The sequence below is a fragment of the Colius striatus genome, chromosome 15, assembly GCF_028858725.1.
Source record: "Colius striatus isolate bColStr4 chromosome 15, bColStr4.1.hap1, whole genome shotgun sequence".
Lineage (NCBI taxonomy): Eukaryota > Metazoa > Chordata > Aves > Coliiformes > Coliidae > Colius > Colius striatus.
The window spans coordinates 4,484,744-4,510,097 of record NC_084773.1 but is presented as its reverse complement, the minus strand read 5'-3'; the positions used below and the strand labels follow the sequence as shown (position 1 = coordinate 4,510,097).

At 56.3% G+C, this 25,354-nt stretch overlaps 3 protein-coding genes across 4 annotated transcripts in view; 2 read left to right on the top strand and 1 right to left on the bottom strand.

Annotated features, from left to right (window-relative positions):
- Positions 1-54: 54 nt before the first annotated feature.
- INKA1 (inka box actin regulator 1) lies at positions 55-942 on the bottom strand. Its single transcript, XM_062008558.1, has one exon. The coding sequence runs from the start codon at positions 923-925 to the stop codon at positions 95-97; it is 831 nt and encodes a 276-aa protein (XP_061864542.1). The 5' UTR covers positions 926-942; the 3' UTR covers positions 55-94.
- A 2,287-nt stretch (positions 943-3,229) lies between these two features.
- CDHR4 (cadherin related family member 4) lies at positions 3,230-9,169 on the top strand. Its single transcript, XM_062008463.1, has 20 exons — positions 3,230-3,284; positions 3,579-3,599; positions 3,733-3,929; positions 3,999-4,161; positions 4,234-4,319; positions 4,425-4,520; positions 4,913-5,016; positions 5,089-5,225; positions 5,305-5,470; positions 5,555-5,705; positions 5,970-6,072; positions 6,317-6,532; positions 6,612-6,751; positions 6,833-6,977; positions 7,052-7,254; positions 7,341-7,480; positions 7,585-7,620; positions 8,650-8,716; positions 8,816-8,846; positions 8,964-9,169. Exons 1-20 carry the CDS (start codon positions 3,230-3,232, stop codon positions 9,017-9,019), a joined length of 2,313 nt encoding a protein of 770 aa, XP_061864447.1. The 3' UTR covers positions 9,020-9,169.
- A 2,423-nt stretch (positions 9,170-11,592) lies between these two features.
- IP6K1 (inositol hexakisphosphate kinase 1) overlaps positions 11,593-25,354 on the top strand; it is a 37,925-nt gene continuing 24,163 nt past the window's right edge. For both annotated transcript variants that reach the window (XM_062008512.1, XM_062008511.1), the window contains exons 1-3: positions 11,593-11,678; positions 12,209-12,264; positions 17,141-17,237. The gene's annotated coding sequence lies outside the window, so the exon portion shown is untranslated. The remainder of the gene's footprint in view (positions 11,679-12,208; positions 12,265-17,140; positions 17,238-25,354) is intronic.

Below are 25,354 nucleotides of genomic sequence, written 5' to 3'. Positions count from 1 at the left end.
GCCCGGCGCTGGGTGCAGACAGTCCCCCTCGATAAAGGTCGCTGTACCGTACAAAAGTGGGGTTTATTTACAGCGGGGGAGGGGGCAGGCAGGGCTAAATGTAGCCGATAACGTCGTTGCAGATGATGGGCTGGCGGCTGCGGCTGTTCATGAGGGCGGTGAAGCGGTGGAAGTCCGTGGCCAGCTGGGCGATGTTGCTGTGGGACTGGTGGAAACAGGCGCCCTTGGGTTGCCCCCCCAGCCCCAGCGGGCAGGAGAAGCGCTTGGTGGCATCGCGGGCACCCGCCCGGGCCCCCTCGGCGCCCCGGGACCGGGCCATGTTGGCCAGCTTGCGGCGGACGTTGCCCGAGAGGCTGAGCAGGAAAGCGGGAGGCTTGGCCAGCCGCCGGGAGGGCTCGGCGGGGCTTCCACGCCTGGGTTCGGCGCCCACCTCGGGCAGGTCCATCCAGTTCTCCACCAGGTCTGCGAAACAGTTGTCGCCCAGCACCAGGGGCTGCCGGTTCCGGCTCTGCGACAGCAGCGCCACGGTCCAGTCCCGCGCGTCGGCCGGCTCCAGCACCCGCCACTGCTCCAGGCAGGCGTCCGAGGTGGATTTGGGGCGGGTGCGGCGGGCGGGGGCGGGCGGCGGGGCCGCGGGGCCGGCGGACAGCCGGTGCGCCCGCTGGCAGGGCGGCGGGTGCCGGCGCCGCACGGGCGCCTCGTCCTCCCGCCACGTGCCCCCCGACGCCTCCGAGTACCCCGAGTCAAACTCCAGACTGCGTTCGCTGGCTGGGGGGGAGCGGGTGGACGGCCCCCCCCCGTCCTCCTCCTCGCCTCCCGGCTCCAGGCTGCAGGCCGAGTCCGCCGCGGAGCCGGGGCGCGGGTGGCGGGGGGCCGGCCCCGGCGCTCCTCCGGCGGGGTGCGACGGCTGCCCCGGGCCGTTCATGTGCGCCCGCGGCGCCGCGCCCGCCTCCCGTCGGCACCGCTGAGGGGAAAGGGCACGTCAGCGCGGTCGGTCCCGCTCCCCCCGGCCGCCACCGCGAACCCCGATCCCGCCCCGCTGACACCGAACGCCCCCTCAGCCCCGGCTCGGGGGAAGCTTCGTTCGCGGCGCCGGGCGTGCAGCGGGGAGCGGGGCACAGGCCCCGGCTTGCCTGCAGCCCCGGGCCCCGCTTTCCTACGGCTCCGGCGCGGAGCCGGCCGGCGTGCAGCGGCATGTCGGGTGAGCAAGCAGGCACCCAGCCCCGGCCGTGCCTGCGGGAAATGACACAGGGCCACGGCACGTAGGAGCCGGGTGCACTGTTCCCCCGCCCCGTTCCCCTCGATTCCCCCCGCGCCGGTGGGGCGGGAGCGGGGCAACCTCCCGGCAGGACCCGTCCCGGCGGTGCAGGGCCGCGGCCCCGGGGTGCTCAGGGGTGCTGGAGCAGGGCACTGCCCGTGCGTTGGCAGGGACACCTCGCCCACCAGCCGGGGCACCCGGGTGCCGTCAGGGCACGGCCAGGCCTGCGCCCAGGGCCAGGGCTCCCCAAAGCGCTGGGGAGCGCGGGGGGCCGCAGCAGCTGGGGTTGAAGGCAGCGCGGCCAGGAAGGGGCAGCAGGCTGGCTCCCGCAGCCGGGCCGCTCCTCGCTCATGAATTCCTATTGTCTGAACCCAAAAGCAGGGTGTTACGTCCGCTTTCCTTTCCGCGCTGGAGCCACGGGAAGCTGAGCGAGCAGGAGGGATCGCTCCCCCGTCTCGGTAAACCAGCCGCCCCCATCTAGCCCCGACAGAGCTGCTGGCCAGCCGGTCCAGGTCCCCCTCCCAACTGGCTGGGACCCTCTAAGCGAGTCCCGCTGGCGACGTGCCACCGCCCCGAGCTGCCCCGTCCCAGCTCTGGCCGAGGACCGTGCCGGTGTGGGGAAGCGGGCAGGCGTGCGGCAGGCCCATGGGAGCCAGCTGGGCCACCCTGTCACCCTCGATTCCCTCGGGACAGCCCAGACGGGCGGCGGGCTGGCAGCTGCGGGCTGCCGATACTCTTAGTACTGTACACGGGGTCCCGCGGCCACCCGCGTCTCATGGCCACCGTACGCCCACCGCCACCCGCGTACCCCCGGACGCCCACGTCCCCCGCCGTGGCTTCGCGCGTGACGTCACAGCGCTGATGTCACCGGCAGCTCCGTGACATCACGGCGATGCCCGGCCGGTGTGGCGGGGCTCGGGCGGGGTGGCCCCGGGCCCCCTCCCGCTGCCCGCGGCGACACTCACCCGCTCGGCGCCGAGCTGCCCTGGGCCACCGTCGGGGCGGGTGCTGTGCATGGCCGGCCCGGCCCCGCTCCCGGCCCCGCTCCCGGTCCGGCCAGTGCCGCTGGCGGAGCAGCAGCGGAGCGGAGCGCAGCGCCCGCCCGTCCCCGGCTCTGCCCGGGCGGCCCCGCCCGCCCCGCCGCAGCCAATGGCGGCGCCGTAACAAGAGCCCGAACCCGCCCCGCCGCGCCCGCCCCGCCCCGCCCGCCCCGGGGCCCCGCGCCGGGCTGCAGCGCTCACGGGGGCGGGACGGCGGCTCCCCGGCACCCCCAGCCCCGCAACCGCTCACGGCGGGGGGACGGCGGCTCCCCGGCACCCCCAGCCCCGCAGCCGCTCACGGCTGGGACAGCAGCACCCCCAGCTCCGCCGCCCAGCGCCGCGCTGCAGCCGCTCGCGGTGGGGACGGGGTCGAGGCCGGCGGAGGCGGCAGGAAGCCGGCACCCCCAGCCCGGCTGGGCCCCGGGACCGGGAAGCTTTCGGGGAAAGAGAAGCGGCCCCGGTACAGGACCCTGGTGGAAGCTCCCGCTGTCACGGGGCTGCCCAAATCGGTTTGGGGATTGGAGGAAGGAAAGGTGACTCGGGCCACAGGGACCGGGCTCCGCCAGCTTCCATTAATTGGGAGCTAATAGCGCTTAATAGGAATTCCGGGAGAAGCGGCTCTGGCTTGCAAATGAAGGAGAACGCAGCCAGAAATTACCTCCCAGCTAATTTCCCCAGCTGCCGAACGTGCGGCGTGGCGAGGCGTGGTGAGGCACTGAAACCCCACGGGGCACTGCTGCCCGCCCACCCCGCACAGGCCGGGGGCTGGTGAGAAGCTGGGAGCGGAGGTGTGCAGGAGCTCGGGGCACTGGGGCCATGGCCTGGCCCTGCCCTGGGCCTGGCTGGCACCCATGGGTGACGTTGGGTTGGGGTGGTGCCCTTGGCAATCCCTGGCAACGGGCTCCAGCTTGTCCCAAACAGCTAACAAGCCATGGGCATGCACAGACGCTTCACCTTCCTCCTCCTCCTCAGCCTCCATGCCCCAGGTAGGCACTTCAGGCTCACAGAGTCGGGAGCACACTTTGCCAGAGCCTGGGTGGAGGGCCAAGAGAAGGAGGACAGGGGAAAGGCCCCGCCTTGGTTTCCCCCATGTGCTGGAGCTTACCCCAGGATGGGCAGAGGGGCTGGTGGCTGCCTGGCTGCGTTCAGGCACGGAAGGGGCATTGCTGGACTGGCTTGGGGCATCGCTGGGGCATCCTGGGGATGCCACTGGGGCAACCACTGGGTTGTCTCTGGGGCCTGTCCAGGGCATTGCTGGGGTGATACTCTCCTCTTTGCAGGGACTTTTGTCAGAGCATCAGGTAAGAGCAGCGTGCCCTGGGCCAGGAAGATGTGTGCCCGTACGGGTACAGGAGCAGAGCTCCATAAGCACGGCAGGGAAGCTGTCCGTGGCGCTGGCCAGGAGTGAGGCCGATGCCTGGGGTGTCCCACCAGCGCTGCTTGGGCTGCCACGCGTGGTGACCCTGAGCGAGGACGCCGAGCCAGGCACCCGTGTCGCGGAGGTGACTGTGTCCTGTAGCAACACGAGTGGCAGCCCCGACGTCAGCCTCCGTGGCATCGAGCCCGGCCACCCCTTCAACCCCGTCGCCATAAGTGCTGACCCCACGGCCACCACCACGTTTCAGGCAGAGGTGCGACTGGGGGCAGGGACCAGGGCAGGAGGCACCGGGCACCCGCTGAGCACCGTGTCCCTGCCGCAGGTGACACTGCGTGCCGGTGCAGAGCTCGATGCCCGCCGGGTGAACCTGTACAACCTCACTGTCTGGGCCGCCTGTCCCGGCGAGGATGCGGTTGAAGAGCGGCTCTTTGTCAAGGTGGAGGCAGGGCAGGTGCTGCGCTGTGACGGCCCCTTTGCCAGCGTGGGTAGGAACATGGGGCAGCAGGGCCCGTGGGTGCCAGCTGGCACTGGGCTCTCACAGCCACACTGCGCTGCAGGGGGAGATGTGGTGAAGGTGCTGGCGGATGTGGCACCCCGGGAGCTCTTGTACGTGGTGCTGCCGCAGCCACTCGGCGGGCTGACGGTGAGTGGCAGCTGCACCAGCGGCCTGCAGTCCCCATGGGCGGGAGCAGCCTTGGACATAATGCAACCCAAGGCATGGAGGGTCCCACCATCTGTGTCTCTACAGTTCAGACTCCGAAACCATGACACACCACTCACTCTCACCCGCCATGGCCTCGTACTGGCGCCTGCCGGCGGCTTTGACCCCAGCAAGGACAACCAGGTGGGCACCAGAGTCCTGAGGCTGTCACAGCCACCTGTCAGCCTGCCTGGGCTTAGCCCCTCACTGGCACTGCCTGCAGCTCTCCACATTCTGCTCCTCCTTTGGGCTCCTGTCTCCCTGCAGCCCTGGGAGTGCTCCAGCCCTGTCCTTATCCCCACTCTGTCTTCTGCGCCTCGAGTCATCCCTGTCCTCATCTCTGTCCCTGTTCCCATCCCCACTCCAGTCTCCAGCTTGTCCTCATCATCTTCTCCAACCTTCTTCCTACTCCTGTTCCTGCTCCAAGTCCCATTCTCATCCATGTCCCACTCCTGTCTCTGTCTCCACCCCTGTCCCCTCCCTGTCCCGAGTGCCACTCAGGGCTGTCCCATGGCTGCCTTGGCACTGCCCTGCAGACATTCAGGCTGGAGATTGAGGTAATGGACCGCCACGGGCACAACTGTAGCGGGGTCGTGACGGTGGAAGTGCTACCATCACGCCGTCCCCGTATCACCTTCCTGTGAGTGGAGCTGGGCTGGGAGGGGGATGCTGGTGGCACCAGGCCACACCACGCTGCCTGCCTTGCCTGCAGCGAGCCACAGCAGGCTGTGACAGTGCCAGAGGGCACTGGACCCTTGAAGGTGGTCACACGCGTCCGTGCCAGCGGTGACAATGTCCGCTATGCCATCCTGGCTCCCCTGGCACCCGCACTCTTCACCATCGATGAAGGTGAGCGGGGCGCTGGGGGTCCTCAGGGCCACCCTGCCCCCGTGCCGTGCCTGTCACGAGGCTGTGCCTTCTCCCGCAGTGACGGGTGAGATCCGCAGCACCCGCCGGCTGGAAGCTGCCCACACACAGCTCCTCATCCAGGCTTACAACTTGCTGCACCCCGCTGACCACGCCACCACCTTGCTCAACATCACCGTGCAGGGGACAGACCGGCGGGGGCTGAGGTGCATCCCAGCCATTGCCGTGTACGGTTCGGCGCAGAAGCGTGGTGCTGGGGATGCCTGTCTGTGTCCAGAAGAGAAGCTGAGCCACTGGCTGTCCCACCGCAGGTCCCGGGTGCCCGAGACGGTGTCCCCCGGCAGCACGCTGGTGACGCTGAGGTGCACCGACTCTGCTGGCACCGAGGGCCGTCTGCGCTATGCCCTCGAGGGGCCATCTGCCTTCTGCTCCCGCTTCCGCATGGAGGGGCCGCGGCTGCAGGTGAGCGGGGCTGCGGGCAGCACCCAGGCAGCTGGCGAGCCCAGACCCAGCAGGACGCTGAGGATTCTCTGACATGTGCCATCACGCCAAGTCCCGGGCCAGGGCTCCCCAGGAATGCCTGCCCATTGCCCCTCTGCCCCTATTCCCCCCCTCCTACTCCCCTGACATTGCAGCTTTGCAGATACCCCCAGCTTTGTGGGACACCCCAGCTTTTGCAGGGCACTTTGGCTCTACCTGACCTTCTTGCCTCCCCTGGCTTGGCAGGTCAACACTACCTTGGACTATGACTCGGAGGATGCACTTGCTGTGGGCTTCCAGTTCACAGCCAGCATCGTGGTGACGGCAGGAGGGCAGCCCCCACAGAGCAGTGAGTGCCCAAGACCCCACAGGATGTGATGAGGGAGGTCTGAGGGGTGTGAAATGCCCCTTTCCTGGCCCCAAACCCAGCGGATCACAGGGAAAACTTTTCCCCCCTGTTGCCCCATTAGACACCCACCCCGGGGCTAGTGCCACTGTCCCCATATCCCCCAGCCTGTCCAGGGCAAGCATGCCCAACGCAGTGCAGGGTGTAGGGTAGTGCCAGCGTGGCTGAGTCGGCTTGTGCCTCACAGCCCGCGTGCCCGTGCTAGTGATGGTGACGCCCGTCAATGAATTCACACCGGTGTGCCCCAATGATACCGTCTTCACCGTGCTGGAGACAGCGGTTTTCGGCAGCATTGTGGGGCGTGTGGCTGGCACCGACAGCGATTACCCACTGAACAGCCTCGAGTACAGCCTGGAGGGGGACTCTGGCCCCGCACAGCCCTTCTCCATCGACACACGCACCGGTGAGCGCCCGGCCCTCTGCACAGCCGCCACCGCATCCCAGTCACCCGCAGGTGCCCATCAGCTCGTGCCGCCCTGCAGGCGAGATCCGCGTGGCGGGACCCCTGGACTCGCAGCGGCACAAGAGCTACAGGCTGACGGTGCGGCTGACAGACACCCACAACGACCTGGACCCGGCGGAGCGGCGGAGCTGCCTGTGCAGCGTGGCCGTGCGCCTGCAGGTGCGAGCGCGGGCGCGGCGGGGGAGGCGCGGTGCGTGCCAGCCCCGCGGGTGCCACACCGCCTCGCCCCGCTCCCGGCAGGCCGTGCCGAACCGGGCACCGCTGTGCACCCCCGAGGTGCAGGAGCTGCGGGTCACGGCTGCGGTGAGCGGCCGCCAGCCTGTCACCCGCCTGGCGTGCCAGGGCAGCCCCGACAGTGCCGCGCTGGCGTATGCCATCACTGGAGGTAAGGAGTGGCCGTGCCACGGCACAACCCAGCTCCCCACCGCGGTGTGGCACTGAGCACACCGTCTTGTCCAGGCAACGAGGACGGACGTTTTCGGCTGGAGGGGAGCACGATCTCTCTCCTGCCCGGTGACTTAGCTGAGCCCCGCACCTTTGTGCTGCTGGTGGAGGTGTGGAGCAGCCACGGTGTCCCCCGCCACAGCACGGTGGTGGCACTGGTGGTGCACGTCACCCCCCGCAGCACCCCAGTGCCACCCAGCACCACCACCCGGCACACGGTGAGCAGAGCCCACTGCCTGGGTGGTGTTCCCGGGAGTGGCAGACCCCCAGCCTCTGTGTGCCCCTCACCCCACTGCCTCTGCAGACACGGCAGAAGGAGCCGCTGGTTGTCATGCGGTCAGAGGCGGTGTGGCACCCACCAGCCTGGTTCGTGGCAGTGCTCACCGTCTCTGGCACCTTGTTGCTGGCCATCCTGGGCTGCATGGCCCGGAGCCTGCTGTGCAGGTGAGCTCTGGCCCTATGGCATGGCATGGCATGGCGTGGCGTGGCATGGCGTGGCATGGCAAGCAAAACCAGGGGCTTACAGCTGCCCTCTGCTCCTCCTGCAGCAACCGAGACCCTGGCAAGCTGCTCCTGGGCAAGAGGTGGGTGCTGCACAGCCGGAGTGATCGTATCAGCAACGAGAGGCAGCTGTTCATGTTGGCACAGGCTCCTATGGCATCCTCTCAGGCAGCTGGGGAGATGCAGCATGTGAGGGGTGTTTAACAAACCCCACCTGTGGCTGTGCGTTGCTGTGCCAGGGAGCCGTCTGTACTCCAGGGCAAGGGCACAGTGGTGGCTGGAGCCACGGGTGCAGAGACGGTGATTTGGCTGGGGGACAGCCGTGTTGGTGGCTGAGCTGGGGCACAAGCTCTGCAATGGGCAGGGTGGGATGCACTGCGCTGGTGCTGCTGCCTGCTGCAGGGCACCAGGGGAGATCCAGTTTGATAGGGAAAGCTTCCTGGGAGGAAGCGAGCAGGCTGTGCTCCCCTGGGAGGATGGATGAGGGGTGACAGACGTCAGAGAGGCACCCTGAGGAGATGCTGGAGCTGGCCCAGCCTGTGCTGGGCATCTGCACAGTGAGGAGGAGGTGAGGAAGAGGTGAGGATGAGGTGAGCAAACCTGCTGGCAGGATAACAGCCACCTCCAGTGCTGTAACTGCTCTGGGATGATGCACAGCTGGATTCACGTTCATTGGTGAGGCTGGAGACACACTGCTTGGAGGCATTGAGGCTGTAGTGACTATACAAGGGAGAAGACTCAGTCCCTGCAGGTGGTCCTGGCACTAGGAGGGCTGCAGATCCCCCTGCAGAGCATCTTCTGAGCGCAAGAAGGGTGTGTGCCAGCATGTGGGCCAAGTGGATGTGGTGTCAGACCAGCCTGATGCCTTCAGGCATCAATGAAAGGTGGTGGTGCTTGGGGAGCACAGCCCCTGATGCAATCCCCTTCAGTGCCCAGGGGACACATGGGCTGGGTAAGAGGACAATCAGGTAGGTGAGTGATGGGCTCAGCCAGGCAGAGCTGGCAGTACAAAGCCTGGCTGGCAACCCCTTCCTGGCAGCATCCCTTGGAGTTGAGGCCAGGGGCTTTTCGCTGACAGCATGTCCCCTCTTTGCCCCCTCTTCCCTCTGCAGCACCTGGGACAAGGCAGAGAGGAGCAGGGGTGAGGAGGAGTGGGGCCACCCCCGTGCCAGCAGCCTGGTAAGTGTGTGCCATGGCAGTGAGAGTGGATGTCTCACTGATGGCATGGGAGGGAGCCCTGGCGCCCCCAGCACTCTCTCCCATCTCTCCTCCAAACAGGGGCAGTTCGACGGCCGTGCCCAGGACCCGGGTGAGTGGACTTTGTCCCTCAGGGCAGAGGGGTCTGGGGATGGCAGAGATGAGCACCAGGCAGTGATGCCTGGGCATTGTCCGTGGGACAATGGCTGAGTGCTGCTTCCCATCCCAGGTACTGGCAGGGACTATCTCTTCAACAGTGTGACTGGGGCACGGCGCTGGATGTGAGCAGCTTGCCACGGTGACAGGCTCCCCAGGCAGAGCCCCGGGCACTAGCAGACACCTGGCATGGCCCTCAGACCCAGGAGGAGACCTCTCCTTTGTGGTCAAACCTGCCCCGCACAGAGTGAGCCCGTCCCTGAGCCTCCTCAGCCAGCACAGACCCAATAAACGGTGCCAGAGTTTGCACCCGCTGCTGTGATTGCTGTAGGCAGTGCTGTGGCCGGGCTGGTGGCTGTCCTGCTGTGCTGGTCACCAGTGAGGGACGCGGGTGGCACGACCCGGGACCAGAATGGCAGTGACTGCAGCCCCGGCCTGGGGCTGGCACTGCAAAAACAACGTGCTTTGGCAGCGGCTGGTGCGGCCGCGGCGGCGGCGGCTCCGCAGGCTCTGGCTGTGACCCAGCCGGGGCGTTCCTGCAGGGAGCTGTGATCGGAGGCGAGAAAACGCAATCGCGGGTGATTCAGGTTTCTTAGTTGGGAGGAAAAGTGAATTAGCGGGTGCGCAGGGAGGCGCGACCTGCCGGGTTACAGCGGGGGTCAGCCGCAGGGGTTAGGTGCGGGGGTGAGCCGCAGGGGTTAGGTGCGGGGTGAGCCGCAGGGGTTAGGTGCAAGGGTGAGCCGCAGGGGTTAGGTGCGGGGGTGAGCCGCAGGGGTTAGGTGCGGGGGTGAGCCGCAGGGGTTAGGTGCGGGGGTGAGCCGCAGGGGTTAGGTGCGGGGGTGAGCCGCGCCAGGCGAGCGGCAGCAGCGTTTGAAGGAGCCGGGCCGCGGGGACAGGCGCGACGGCGGCTGCCTGAATGTCAAAGGGCCGCGCAGCGGGACGCAGCGCCGCGGGTACAGAGAGAGAGCGGGCTGCGGAGCGGGTGGCTGAGAGGCGGGGAGAGCAGCGGGGAGGCAGCTGTGAAGGGTCACGGCGGGGAGCGGTCACGCGTGCGACTCTCCCTGGGGTCCCTCACTCCGAGCGCACCGGCACCGTGCCCCCGTCGGGAATGAAAGCCGGGGTGGACAAGCAGCCGTCCTGCCGTGTGTCCCGGGCAGCTGGAGAGGCCGGGCGGCAGCGGGGGGCGGCCGGCTCGGTCCCGCGACTGTGATGGGCTGCGCTGGGCTGCGCTGGGCTGGGCCTGGCTGGGCTGGGCTGGGCTGGGCTGAGCTGTCCTGGGCTGTGCTGTGCTGTCCTGTGCTGGGCTGTCCTGTGCTGGGCTGGGCTGTGCTGGGCTGGGCTGTGCTGGGCTGTCCTGTGCTGGGCTGTGCTGTGCTGGGCTGGGCTCTCCTGGGCTGTCCTGTGCTGGGCTGTGCTGTCCTGTGCTGGGCTGTGCTGTCCTGTGCTGGGCTGTGCTGTGCTGGGCTGTCCTGTGCTGTGCTGTCCTGTGCTGTGCTGTCCTGTGCTGTGCTGGGCTGTGCTGTCCTGGGCTGTCCTGTCCTGTGCTGTCCTGTCCTGTCCTGTGCTGTCCTGTGCTGTCCTGTCCTGTGCTGTGCTGTCCTGGGCTGTGCTGTCCTGGGCTGTGCTGTCCTGGGCTGTCCTGTCCTGTGCTGTGCTGTGCTGTGCTGTCCTGTCCTGGGCTGTGCTGTGCTGTGCTGGGCTGTCCTGTGCTGGGCTGTCCTGTCCTGTGCTGTGCTGTCCTGTCCTGTGCTGTGCTGTCCTGTCCTGTGCTGTGCTGTGCTGTCCTGTGCTGGGCTGTCCTGTCCTGTGCTGTCCTGTCCTGTCCTGTGCTGTCCTGTGCTGTCCTGTCCTGTGCTGTGCTGTCCTGGGCTGTGCTGTCCTGGGCTGTGCTGTCCTGGGCTGTGCTGTCCTGGGCTGTCCTGTCCTGTGCTGTGCTGTGCTGTGCTGTCCTGTGCTGGGCTGTGCTGGGCTGTGCTGGGCTGTCCTGTGCTGGGCTGTCCTGTCCTGTGCTGTGCTGTCCTGTCCTGTGCTGTGCTGTCCTGTCCTGTGCTGTGCTGTGCTGTCCTGTGCTGGGCTGTCCTGTGCTGGGCTGTGCTGTCCTGTGCTGGGCTGTCCTGTGCTGGGTTGTCCTGTGCTGTGCTGGGCTGTGCTGTCCTGGGCTGTCCTGGGCTGTCCTGTCCTGTGCTCTCCTGTGCTGGGCTGTGCTGTGCTGTGCTGTCCTGTGCTGTGCTGTCCTGTGCTGGGCTGTGCTGTCCCGCCCCGCTCGGCCCGTCCCGTCCCGTCCCGTCCCGTCCCGTCCCGTCCCGGGGGCCGCAGCCGCAGCCGCCGCGCTGAGGCGCGAGGCGCGTGCCGGGGCCCGCACCCACACCCGCCCGGCCCGCCGCTCGCTCCCATTGGCCCAGCGGTCCCCCGGCGGCAGCCAATGAGACGGCGCTGCCCGCGGGGAGGCGGGGCGGCGGAGCGGCGTCACGTGTGCCTAACGTGCGCGGCCGTCCGGAGGCGGTCCGCGCGCGGAGAGGGGCGGGGCAGCCCCGCGCTTGAGTGACGGCGGTTTGGGCCTATCAGCGCGGGAGGCTCGGCCCCGCCGGGCGGGGCTCGGCCGTGGTTGGCCGCAGGGGGCGGCGGGGCGGGCGTTGGACGGCGCGGTTGCTATGACGGCCGGCACCGGGGCTCCGCCCGCTCGGGCGCCGCCATCTTGTTGTTGATTGGAGCGGCGGCCGCGGCGAGCGGCGGCGGCGCGGGGGGCTCGGTGTCGCCAGCCCCCGGCTGGGCAGGCAGCGCCGGCCCGGTGAGCCCCAGCGCGCCGGGGCCCGCAGCAGGCTGCGGGGCGCGGGGGAGGGCCGAGCCGCTGCCGTGAGGGGAGGGCAGGGAGCGAGGAGCGGGCGCGCTGCCGTCAGGGGAGGGAGCAGAGAACCGGGCGCGGCCCCGGGAGGGGGGAAGGGAGAGCCCGGCGCGGAGCGGCACGGGCGCGGCCCTGGGGCGAATCGGGGCGAGGTGGGGGGATCCAGAGCCGTGCCGGGAGGAGAGAGCCACGGGCGGGCCGCTGGGCGCGGATCGCAGGCGCGGCCCCGGGGCGGGGGCAGCCGGGCGCGGCCTCGTGTTCGCGGAGTGCGTGGGGTGGGCACTGAGACCCCGGTGCCTCGCTGTGCGGGGCTCGTATGCGCCACGGCCGGGGCTGAGAGCCATGGGGCGAGCTGTGGGAGCTGGGCTTAGGAAGGGCAGCACGGTGCCAGGGCAGGGCCGTGCTGCCCCTGCCCAGGGCTGTGCCCGGCACGCAGATCGAACGTCCCCTTTCCTTTGTGCCTTTCTCTTCTACAGGAGCTGTGTGCAGAAAGGAACTCGGCAAACCACGGTGGTAACATGAAACCAATATGGTGAGGAAGCTGGTGGGGTTGGGGGCCCTTCCTGCACCCTGGCGTGCTGGCAGCCCCACAGGGAGGGGAGAGGTGGGCAGGCTCTGGTAAGGCTGACTGTCCTGGTGGTCACAGCAAGGGGCCTGGCAGTCCCCAGGGACGGATGTGCTCATGGGTCTGCAGACCTGGACCGTTACCAACCTCCCCTGGGGCTTTCCATGTAGGACTTGGTTTTGAGGAGGTGGTACTGACTCCTGTGAGGTTTTCAGCTCCTCTGCGTTTCAGCTGGTGACAGGCTCTGTGTCCCTCCATCTTAGAGCTCTGAATTGGCAAGGCCATCTCTTTTCTTTGCAACAATGTGCTTTAGGATCTGCTGCCTGTCTCATTTCAGCTTGTCTTGCTGTGTTTCAGCTCCATCTGCTTTTCCTCCTTTCAGGTTCACCTGGCTTTAACTTGGTATTCAGAGCTTCCAAAGCTGATTTTCAAGATTGACCTTTGCTAATGAAGCACTGAATGGTGCCAGAACAGAGTGGGCTTGGGGGCCCTGTTCATTCCTAATGTAATATTTCTGTAGTTGGTAGGCCTATGTCTGTAAGCTTGTTAGCTTGTCTCACAAAATAATATGCTGTAATGTCCTTTGCAAGCCTCTTTGTACTGAAAGTGTCATCTGTAGCTGATGACAGCTCAGTACACACAAGTGTGTTTGTGCATACAGGCAGATTTTAAGTGGGGGAGAAAAATACTGTGTTCCATATCACTGAGCTGGGACTTTGATTTCCTTCTTACAGAAATTCTACCAGGAGCTTGGGCATGGCTTAGAATTAGATAGATTGGTTATTGGATGTTGTCGCTGTAATGAGTCTATTAGGGATATCCTGATCCTGTGTGGAAGCTCCTTGTTATTGAGATTGGGAAGTATTTCTCTGTGGCTGGGTTAGTTCAGCACTGACCTAAGGTAAGTGCTTTGTTTTGGAGCTGGAAGGAAGGTGGTACTTTGTGGGAAGATTGTAGGAACTCTATATAGCCAGATAACATCGTGGTTCCGTTTCAACTGCATGAAACTCTTGTTTGGTTTATTTTTGAGTTGTCCTGATGTTGATTTTTCTTCTTATAGCATTAGAGAGTGTTTCATATCCTCCTCAGCTTTTTCAGTACAACTGTTTCCAGGTGCATGGTGAATAACCTGTGGCATCCTGCTTAGAGCTCATTAGGTGGATCTGAAGTCTCCTTTTCACGGCATTGTCTTTGTTTCCTGTCTAATAAGGACTTATGGTAGAGAAGTCATCCTTGGCTTGGTGAGGAGGAGGAGGATGTTACCTGATGGCCACAGGACTGGAATGAGTGGGATATGCTGTCAGGGCCCTCTCCTGAGCAGTTAGTTTCTCCTTTGATCATCCAGTAGGCACCTTCTGGCATTTTTGCATGTTCCTTTCATTGAAAGGGAGCAAGTGAGCGTAACTCACCGTTGAGGTGAGAAAGGGGACAGTTTGTAAGGTCTGTTTCTAGTCACCAGGAGTTTTGTTTGTGTCACCTCCCATTTGTAGCTTCACAGTTGCATTAAGGTCATGTGAGTATAGACTGAAACCAAGAGGAGGGTCTTGCACTGTCCGTGGTGCCAGCCGGGTGTTTGTGCAGGTGGGAATCAGAGTTCCCTGACTGAGCAAACTGAAGGCAACTGACTTTTGTATTTCTCCTCAGCATTGTGGATGCTTAACTGATTTTGCTGTTGCAAAGGCAGTGGTGGGAATGTGAGGCTCCTGGTGGAGTGGAGTCATGAGACTGCATCTGGAATATTGTGTCCAGTTCTGGGCCCCTCAGTTCAAGAGGACAGGGAGCTGCTGGAGAGAGTTCAGTGCAGGGACACAGAGGTGATGGAGTGGAGATGAAAGGCTGAGGGAGCTGGGGCTCTTTAGCTTGGAGGAGATTGAGGGGTGACCTCATCAATGTTACAAATACATAGAGGGCAGGTGTCAGGAGGCTGGAGCCAGGCTGTTCTCAGTGATGGCCAATGATAGAACAAGGGGCAACGGGTACAAGCTGGAAACCTCGTGTTTCCAAAGAAACACAAGGAAAAACTTCTTCCCTGTTGAGGTCAGGGAGCACTGGCAGGGGCTGCCCAGACGGGCTGTGTAGTTAATGTCTCTGGAGACATTAAAACCCAGCTGGATGAGTTCCTGTGTGACCTACTCTAGGTGCTCCTTCTCTGGGATTGCACTGGATGAGCTTTTGAGGTCCCTTCCAGCCCTGTGACTGTGAGAGAGTACAACAATGGGGTTTTTATATGTTTGTCTAGTTACCTATAAACAAATATGTCTGAAATCCATAATTGCAGATATTGAAAGATGAAATAAACCAGTAGTGTCTGTGCTGCTTTGCTCCTACGTTTGCAAATACCACTGTGTGCCATCAGGATGACAGTCCTGGGCATGTCCTCAGTTTGCTTTCTAGAATGTTTCCCTCAGCTGTGCTCTGGGATCCCCACTCCTGGCCAGACTGCAAGAGCCCCTGCCTGACTTGTGAGCTTTTGTGCATTGCGTGGCAAGGGCTGGGAGGCCAATGCTGGAACAGCCAGCATTCAGAGGGCAGAGAGTGCTCAGGCTGAAATAGTACCTGCACCCTTATTTAGTTCATTAGCCTTCTGAGCGTTATCATTTCTTCTTGACCATGCGCTTGCATGTTATTCTCATCCCATCTGAGCTTCCTGGTTTGATTCTTCTTCTCTCCCCCCACCTACGGAGCTTATTCATTTCGAGTCAGATTATCAGCCTCTGAAAATGTGACCTTGCTGAGCTCCACCAGGCTGAGAGGATGAGTCTGATAGTAGCTTGGAGCTATTCGTTAACCACCTGCCTACAAGACAGTCTGTTTGGTTCAATGACTGGCCAGATGTTTGTAGAAAGGTTTGATGACGTGTTGCCTTGGGTTTTGGTTTTTAGTGGGTTCCTCTGTGTCCAAGGCCTGCCATGAGTCTGGTGAGCTCTGACTGGCACACTGGGGTGTGGGGTGCACTGGCTGATGATTTCCATTGCAATGAGAAATGTGGGTGGTAAGTTTGAAGTTGAATATTCACAGCCTATGGTCCAGAGGATGTATGTTTCTTCTTTCTGTGGTCAAAATGCAGATACTGAAGCCACAGCAGACCTGACAGGCCTTGTTCAAGCCACTCTCGGGGCACTGCATTGTAACTCAAGCACTTCCCTCGCTACTGTCTGATCTCCCCAGTCTGCCCGTTGGAAATGAACTGTTAGTGTGTTTGAGACACATGCATCACAGTTGAGGGTTGATGCTGAGGTTTGTAGTGTCTGAACTTTGTATAGACAGAAAACTGTAGCCTGGTTTGTTTACTCTTGTGTTTGACAGTGTCCCAGGGCCAGCCTTGGTGCTGCATGGGGTTAAAGAGTTGAACCCAACTTGCAGAGTGCGTGTGGCAGCTCAGCAGAGCCCTGGCTCTGCACTTCCTTGTTTATATAGTGTGACTTGCCTAGAAACAACTGCTTTAATGTCTGACTTCTCAGTCTTTGAGAAGGAATGTATCAAAAACAAGCCTAGTAAATTTAAGGAGTCCCTAGTGAGCTCTGCAGTGGGAGAGCTAGAAGAAAGGAGTGAAAGAATCATGTCAAATGCTTGCATTACTTGCTATAAACTAAAGGAACCCTTCAGATATATAGAGGAGCAGCTAGCAGCCTCCCTCTGTTATATTCCTGATGTGACAGGAATGCAGAGCAGGATGCTGGCACGTGTTTCATCTCAGGTTTGTTGCTGCTGTCCTGGGGCTGGTGGGGGAGGAAGAGGAAGTGTTTGTGCACGGCCGCTTCGCTTCAGTTTTGCAGGCGTTGCTTGTACGCAGTGCTTGTGCTGTTCTGATGTGGCAGCAGCTGTTATTTTTGGCTTTCCCAGAGTGCTGTTCGGGTAGATGGACTTTCTTAATAGATGCAGTTCTCTTAATTGGCATGTTGGCATGCCTGTGCCTCCTATATGGTCCCCATCGGTGCACCACTCTGCAGATAGTACAAAGGTGCGAGTCATTTGCCTTCACTTGTTGCTGTAGGCTTGCCTGTGTGCTTTTTGAGTGGCATTAATGGTGTGTAGAAGACAAGCTTCCTTTTGTTTGGCATACCCCTGGTCAGTATGTGGACAGTTTCATTCACAACAAGCGATTTTATCCCTTTCTCTGTGAGTAAAGGAATAAGCTTTGCTATTGCAGGGTGCCTCTCTAGCTGTATAATGTTATCCATGGTAGTTAACATCGGTGCAATTGTTTCTGTTCAAAAATAAGCTGCTATAATTACATTAGTTGATGATCTGTGTCAACCAAATCTGATGAAAGCAGTAAAAAAGGTTATGTGCTGTAACGTGCCTGTCCTGGTAAGATGTCACTGCACGTGTCTGAGGGCTCTGATAGATAAGCTGTCTGTGATTTAGCTTTTGTAGTTAGAAAGGTTATCTCCTCCACCAGCTGTCCTGCTGCTTTGCCAAACGCTACCTCCCTCGTGTCAGGGCCTTCAGCAGCCCCTGTTCAGCTGCTGCAGTTTGATATACCACGCTCCAACCTTTCTTTGTTAGTAGCAATCGGTGTCTTGTGAACCAGGCTAGATGAAGAACAGGCACACATCCTGTTGTGTTCCACTGCTGGTTGGTAATCTTCAGATGAGGGATGGAGGAGGCATCCCATCCAGTTGAGGGGCAGTGATCCTCTCATCCTGGAGGTACCTTTGGCATCTGTCAGAGTGCAGAGGAATGAGTGAGAGCATTTGCGTCCTGAAGTGAGCTGGCAGTGAATTCTGGTCCCAGACCTGAGGGCAAACATGTTCTCAGATGCTGAATTGATAAGCAAATAAAGATTGAAATAAAAGCTCGTTTAGTACTTGCTAACTCGTTTCCATACAACATCTTGCAGGCTGACTTGCTTCTGGCATCTTCCCTCTTGACTGTGAGAGGCTGGCTCCACGTTCCAGTGACTGCTCAACAGAGAGAGCTTGGCTGACGTCTCTAAGGTAACTACTCTCTGTTTTGCCCAGAATACATGTGCGGCCACCTTAAATACCATGCAAAGAGAAAGAATGCTTGCTTTTTACTTCTCACTGTGTAATTTTACCCTTCAAGTCAGTACATGTAGATATGATTCGTAGGGATCTCTGTGGAGGGTGCCACAGGAACACCCAGGTAAGTGCACTGGAACGGAGGGAAGAGCTCAGTGCTGTTTTACAATTGTTAACTTTTAATCAAATCTTGGGTCAATTCTTTGTAATAAGATCTGAGCTTCCAAGATTTGGAGGCTGGCTCTTAGGCTCAGGAATTGTGGCCATTTAGGTGGCTGAACTGCAGCTGGATTATCTTACAATGATTTCGGATCTCTGTCATTGTCTGGTTTGTATTTTTTCCTTTCTATTCTGAGGTTAGCTTGCTGAAAGATGATCAGCTGCCTTGATAGTCTTCCAGGCTGAAAGGGAGGGGTTACTTTGTACTGTTCTAAATTAGGAAGAAAGTCTAAGGTATCCATTTCCCCGCAGTTCTTTATCAACAAGGCTATGACTCAGTCGTAGTACCTGTGGTGTAAGCATTTGTTTGCCAGCAGCAGACTCGAGACAAGGTGCTTGAGTAGCAGTTGTGTTGCACAGATCACATGCCTGCTGAGGAGGCTCCTGGCACTAATGGCCTTTGGTAGTTTGAAGTGCAACAGGTAACAAACAAAGATGCCAAGCTGCACAACTGCCTTCCTGGGGTAGGGAGGGGAGATGTGTGGTACCTTCTTTGCAGGGGATGCTCCTATGTCTTTGTCACAGCTGACTTAAGTGCTGATCTAAAGGTGAACTATTGTATAACTCATATATTCTGCTGTGACATTTCTCTCCCTTTTCCCTGTAGTTCTATGCTGAGCTGTGTTTTCCTCATGTTTTTCAACTGCCAGAGTGGGTTTATGTGAAATATCATGTCATCTTTAATTCCCATTAGTGTTGTCCACTCTTGGTATCAAAGAGTCATCAAAAAGTGATTTCAGAAACAGTAGAAAAGCACAAGAAGACAGGGCTGGCTGTTTGTTCTGTGTCCTTTGACAGTACTGTGTAAGCAGCTTAAGCACGTGTGGGGAAGGCAGTCATGATCTCATTACAGCTAACTATAGGCGATAAGCAGCTTGGAGCACCAGAATCAGTGCACTAGTGAATGCAGATGTCAGTGAGTTATTTAAAGCAGGAAGGATTTGGGAGAGAAGCCTAAGGGGCTGCATAGTCCTGTGTCTTAGTCAGTGACTGAGTCAAACCAAAGAATAACTTCAGTGAAATTGCTGGAGCTACTGCAGAAGATGAGATATAATTGGGCTTCTGTGTTGATTTGGGTATTGTTGTTGGTTGCAGTTTGGTACAGTTCTGGAGCTGTGGAAGGCCCTCAATGCTTGCTGCCTGGTGGAAGGTGGATTTCACTTATCCCAGCTGTGGTTGCCATGTGAAGCTACACTGAGCTCTGAGGGAGCCATGCCTGTCAGCCTTGTGCAGGTTGACTTCTCTCACCCCACAGATCTGGCATGAGGGAAAAGACCTTTTAACTTCAATTTTGTTTTAAGTCTGTCCCCAAAAGATTGTTAAAGCAATCTGAAGCTCAGTTGGTGTTGAAACACTACATCTGTGGGGATTTTTAGATAGTTTATTGAACACCACCACACCTCCCACAATAAAACCCCCATCAGGTTAGTCTTGAATATGCAGATTTTGCTTAGATTTAGTGTGACCATATACAAACTTACTTACTTTTGCAAATACTGGCATGGCTTGCTTTATTTCCTATTTGGACCAAATATTGTGGGTTTTCTTATGGAGTGCAATTGTCATTTTCTTTGGTTAGGTACAAATCTTCTTTATGTAATTGGGGTCTTAAATATTGCAAAGCTCTTTCCACAAGTGTTGACCTGAAGACAGTTATTAAAATTTGAAGGTAGGCTAAATCTGAGCCCATAAGCATTATCAGGAATGCTTTACATGTCTTTTATTTTTACAAGAACTGAGAGAAAACGTCTTAACTCCATTAGTCAGACTGAATAAGCACCACTGGTTTGCACCATGTGGAAACTGGAGAGTTCTCACTTTCTTCTTTCACATGCACTGCACACTGGTGTTTTTTTCCTGTAATAGAGAATTTGGGGGTTGATTTTTCTCTCTTTTCTTAGCTTTAGTTCAGTAAGATCACAGATGTTTCCGTTCCTGCAGTCTGTTCATCAGTCATGTAGCATCTGACACTTCTGTACGTATTTGATACCTCCTCTGGTTGACAGCAAACTAAACATGAGCAGCAATGAGCCCTTGTGGGCAAGAAGGCCAATGGCATCTTGGGGTGCAGCAGGTTAAGGGAGGTTCTACTCCCCTCTACTCTGCCCTGGTGAGGCCTCATCTGGAGGCCTCAGATGTGTCCAGCTCAAGAGGGACAGGGAACTTCTAGAGAGAGTCCAGTGCAGGGCCACCGAGATGATCAGGGGACTGGAGCATCTTCCTTTTGAGGAAAGGCTGTGGGCCCTTGGGCTGTTTGGTCTGGATAACCAGCAGAAAATTCAAAACCTTTGAAAAATTCTGATAAGGTCAGTGTCTTGTAGTGAACTTGGCAGACTGACTCTTCTGTGAATGCAAAGCAGCCTATTGTTTGAGCTTTGCTGTCATTTGCAGTTTTCTTAGGATCTTCAGAGAACTGTCTGTTATTTTCTACTCACAGTGCTTGTTAGTTTGTCTTTCAGTCTGAAAGGGTACATTTCTGGCACCTGCCACCACACTGTCCTAAACTGGAGGAGAAAATAGAGAGCAAATTTGCTTTCCCTAGCTGTAGATGGCCCATGATGTATCATAACCCAGCTGTGAGAGTACATCTAATTTAGCAGACTCATGTTTTGTAGAAGATGAAGCAAGGTCTTCCAGTATTGTTAGTGGAATTTAAGGTGTGAAAAATCAATGTAGCTTTTATTTACCTGAGGCAGACTTGTTGCTGAAAGCAAACTTACCACACTCTGGGTGTCTTATTGTGTGCTGTGCTTTTTAGCATTTGAGGCAAAAGTATTTTATATATCTATATATATATTTGCAGGTGCTGCATGTAATTGACGATAGATGAGGTTTAACAAATTATTTTCCTTTTTCTTTGTTTTTACAGCTCTGGTATTTAAACAGTGGCCTCAGTTGTTGTAAGTGGCACTCGAGGAAGCTTGTTGGAAAGAGCTTTGAGCTCTACTTCAGCAGCTTAACATTTAGATAAGAGATTGGAAGTCTGTGACCTGTAGAGTGTTTACAAGAACTTGTTTGCAACTACTGCAGTGAATAAGAAGTTAAATATAGGCTTTGTTTTCTCTGATTCTTCACCTCGTTTGCAAAGGAGGAGTTTCTTGTTTCAGACCTTCGAAACAGAATTGGCTGGTGTAGTAGAATATTCCAAAAGTCTCAGTGCCCCAGAGAGTTAGTAATGAAGATTTTTGAGCATTAAATATCTCTTTTCTTTGCAAGGAGCTTAAATACAGTAGAGTTAATTGTGTTCAAGGCTGCTACTTTGGCATCTAGGAGCCTCTTTCTTCCTGGGATATTTCTTTTTGCAAAGCCAAAGGTATGTTGAGTTTTGCTAGAAGGTAACACCAAAGGATGGCAGTGCTGGCTCCTGGTCTGGTAAAATGATCTTGAGGACATTTTTAAATGCTAAGTTTTGGGTTTTGCCCTTCAAACCACACAGCATCCTGCCAAGCTTGAAGCTGTGTCTGGCTGTCCAATTCTTGTATCTTCTGAGGAGACAGCCTCAGGTTCAGCTGGAGTGGCTGAGGGCATCTCTGTTAATTCTTTGCCCTTTACCTTCCAGAACATACTGCAGGCCACAAAACAACCCCTGAGGTATTTTAACAGCTTTAAGATTTTCGGTATGACTGATTGAGAGTCTTGCAGATTATGCTGATCCCCAGAAGAGTAACAGGATAACAAAAGGCCCAGATCAAAATCCCTTCCACAGACCCTGAGTGATGCATCACGTATGTTTTGCCGTGCTGGACTTTCCTGATGTGACAGTATCCTTGTGTGAACTTCTCCTTAGGGTTGTAGGTAGTTTCAAATGAAATCTGCTACTGTAGCTTTAAGAGCCATCAGATACTATGACATAGGGTTTACTGAAATGATGTACTAGTTTTAGTACTTTGCCTAAACCAGATTTGTTATGATAGAAACTTTGTTTTGTCTTCATCCTCAAAAAGACACACTTTATCCCTCTGTTTCCATGACATTGTTTACTTTCTTGCTCCACCTGCTCTGGGTTGGATTTTTTCTCCTACCACAGAGGTCAGATTTTTCTCTTTCCTTCTCCTCTCTGCGGCTGATGCTTTTTTCCCCTGCTTCGTTTGTTTTTTTTCCTTTGTTTAGTGTGTTGGCCATACAAGATAATGTTTTGTATATGAGAATGTACCTTCATTTGATGCTTTCTCGTGGAAAAAAACCCAATGAAGAAGTGTCAGGTTGGGAAGTTCTAGCTCACGTTTTCTTGCCTGTGACCCTTAAGGGTCATCTGCTTAGGAAAATTAAACCGATATCAGGGAGGGGACATGGACTTGCAACGTGATTGTGGCTTTAACTCCCTGTGGACGTGCTTATAAAGTCATTTCTGCTACAAATGCTTGGGACAGCTGCATTAATCAATGTGTTCATCCTTGCCTAGTGCAGCTCTGCCAGTGGAATCCCTTAATGTAGATACAGTTACAGTGGTAAAACTGCACTTTTAAAATCAAGCTTGTTTTGCTGGGGGTATTCAGAAGGTAGACAGCGATGCAAGTGCTTTTCTTGTTGTTGTGACTAGCACAGGAGCTATCAGTGTTTTTTTTCCAAGGAAAGAAGGTCTAGCTAGAAAAGTAGGGCCCCAGAATATCTGTTTTCCAGATGAATTAATTTTTTTTAACAGCAGAGTGAAAATAGAAGGGGTTGCAGCAGGAGTGGAGAGTGTCCTCAGTCTGTTGGTCTGGTAAAAGATTTTACCTATCCCTGCAAACTGTATTGCTATATTTGTTACAGAATTGTGTCCACTTGGCATCACAGGGCAGGCTGAAGTTCTTTTTTTCTCATACAATAAATTAAGCTGTGTCTTGAGCATTGATAGACTCTGGAGTGCTGTACATCTGACTGTCTTGGATTTCTCTGCCTCTGACCTTTTCAGATGCTTAAAGAAGCTCCAAATTTTGTTTAATGTCGGTGTCTCAGAACTAGAAACCACTAGCTAACAGCTGTTCCTTGTGCTTTTGGCACAAGAATTTGTTTACCAGGGTGAAGTGAATTTGTTTGGATAATCTTGCTTTTATGGTCTTAAGTCTTTCTGTGGAACTGATGCGTTCCTAGATTGTCCTTTTTTTGTTTGTGCCTTTTGAGCAGAAAAAGTTGCTAAAGAGTTACGTCCTTCAGCCAAACAGCACCACATTCACTGGAAAGAAGTGCCCTAATTTGAGTCTGCATTAACAAACTCAGTTCAGTTGTCGATGGACTAGGACACACATTCTTGAAGACCTGAGAATTTAGTTACCAGATAAGGTGAAGCTGGCACAGGGTGCAAGGGGGTGATGGAAAAGAAACTGATCACCAAACTGATGCCTTTTCAAAACACCATACAGATAGTTTACTTGGCTCTCCCACTGTTCCTGTCTGAAATGCTGTTTTGCTGATGGCTGAAGTACACCATGACTGAATGGTTTGACTGAGATCATTGAAACATTCAGTGGAAGCCCCAATTCCAGTAGCCTATTCCTATTTTTTTTTCCCTTTCCATTTGGATGACTTCAGATCACTATTATCTAAAGAGTCTCTTAAGCAAATCAACTGAGCACTTTGCTGACCTGCTAAACTTCAGTGGGGAGATGTAAGAATTGCTGGATTTCTCCCGACTTTTAATGTTTTAACAGTGTTCAGACAAAAGCTGGGCTGTCTGGTAAAACTGCATGGTGCCATTTGGGGCCTGCCAAATGTGAGTGTTCTCAGCTTCCCTGTGTAGGGAAAAAAAAAAGACAAGTGTAGCTGAAGAAAAATGTTTCTTCAGCCTTATCTGCACAGTGAGACAGAGGAGAAAATGCTAATGGACGTGCTCCTCCGTTCACTCTCAAACTCAGTTCTGACTGCTGAAGTGCCCTGGAAATATCTCTGCCTGTGTATGTGAGATTAAAGTCCTCTTGGGCAGTGAAATTCCAGATGGCACGAGGCGGTGCAGCTTACTCTCACTGCCTTGCTTTACAGGGAGGGGTAGGTGGAGCTTGTGCAGACAATATATTAAAGCCAGAGCATTCATCTTTAGTGTTTAAAGCTGCTGGTGGTGGATCACCTGCAGTTTGGGCAGAACTTCCTCAGGTCAGGATGCTACTCTGATGTGGGCTGGTGGTGACAAGAGGCAGAGGTAGCCATGCCATGGCTAAGCATATTTGTTTCTAGCCACAAGTAGTAGTGGATGTAGTACTAATGTTTGCTTGCTTATTGCTTAGACCTTGAGCTCCTTCTCTTTCTAACTGCATGTGTTGTACTGAATGGGCACTACTACAGATTCCTGAAGGCAAAGGTCCTGTAGTTGTGTGTTCCTTTGAGACGGCAAATTGCATGGAATCCCTTTATCTAACACTGTTCATTTCCATATAATTAATTCTCAGACAGCTCAGGAAAAGGGCAATGTATAGATCTGAGGAGGAGATGGATCAGAGCGGTGTCACAGCTCACAGCAAATTGTAGGAATCGTAAAGCTGCTTTACAGTGAAGAGAAACCAAATTAAATGCTGGTTTGGAAAGGCCTTAAGGGTGAGATTAGCTTGTTATGGATTTTCATGGGACCTTTGTGTCTGTCTGTGGTGCATAACTCTCAGACTTGATAGGTTTAAATCTAGATGTTGTCCTAATTCCTAGGAAACAAAACATTTGTGCTGCTTCCTGAGTCCCGGAGCCAGTTTCTGCTCTTTACCAGCAGACTTTGCAAAAGGAGGGGAGAGCACAAACGTGTCCTTGCTCACAATGTGCTCGTTGGATACAGTTCCTGAATCTCTAGTGCGGGGTCAGTCCCTTCAAAATGAGGAGCGTTTCTCTTCACAGATCCTAAATGGCTGCTTAACAGCAGTCCTGCACCATTCCTTTGGATATTCCCTGCTTTTCACAGCTGGGAGTGGGATGTGGGGCCTTTGCTAAGTTTTCCTCTTCAGTAGCCCACATGCAAAGCAGAGACAAAGGAAAAATGTGTGAATATCTGCTTAACTTTTCTGAGCAGCAGAGTATGCAGGACTGCACTCTGGAGGTGAATGCTGTGAAATGCAAAGGGGCACAGACAAACAGCACACTGTTTTCCTTGTTAGCAGTGGTAGGAAGAGGCGGGTGGGAGAATCTTTCTCCTCTGGCTCCAGTGAGGTCTGTCTTTTGCATTAAGATCTCAACATAAGTATGTGGAGTGGCAAGTCACTGCAAAGGGATTTTTGCTTAAGTCAGGTCTCAGTCAGCAGCTTAATAGAATGTGGTTTCTGTAGCTTGTGGAGGAAGTTGCTGTGCAGTTAATGCACATCCTGCAAGTTTTGCTCTAGTTATTATGTCTTTTAATCTTTTTTTTAGGGGGTAGAAGTAAGCAGTGGAGTTGTTGGGGTAAAGAACAAGGAGTCTGCATTGTGCATCTTCATGACCTGAGAAATGGGTTGGCTTAGTCATAACTAAGCTGTAGTGAGTTGTCAGGCCATTTTCAGGCAGGCATGGATTTCTCGCTGGTGGCTTCAGTGTATGGGTAAAGAAAATCCAGCCTGAGTCTCTCTCTATTGCTGAAGGAGATGTGCTTAATAATAGCCATGTCTTTGCTGAAGGGAAGAGACTCCTGCTCAGGGCAAAACTCTTCCTGGTTTTCTTTTAGTTGTTTGCTCAAGTAACCGATTTTATCATTTGAAATAGATATAGGAGTTTTCAAATCCACTTTGTTCCCAGAAGGGGGCAGGGGAGACTTGGACTTCTGGAGCCTTATAAAACATACTTTTGTTTGCCTGTGTTCCGCTTCCGTGCAGGCTTTGAGACACAGCAGGCACTGCCATCACCTTGGCAGCGCAAGCATGGCACAAGGAGACGCCTGCTCCATGCCAGAAGCCTGCAGCAATGACCTAGGCTGCGAGTGTTTTGTG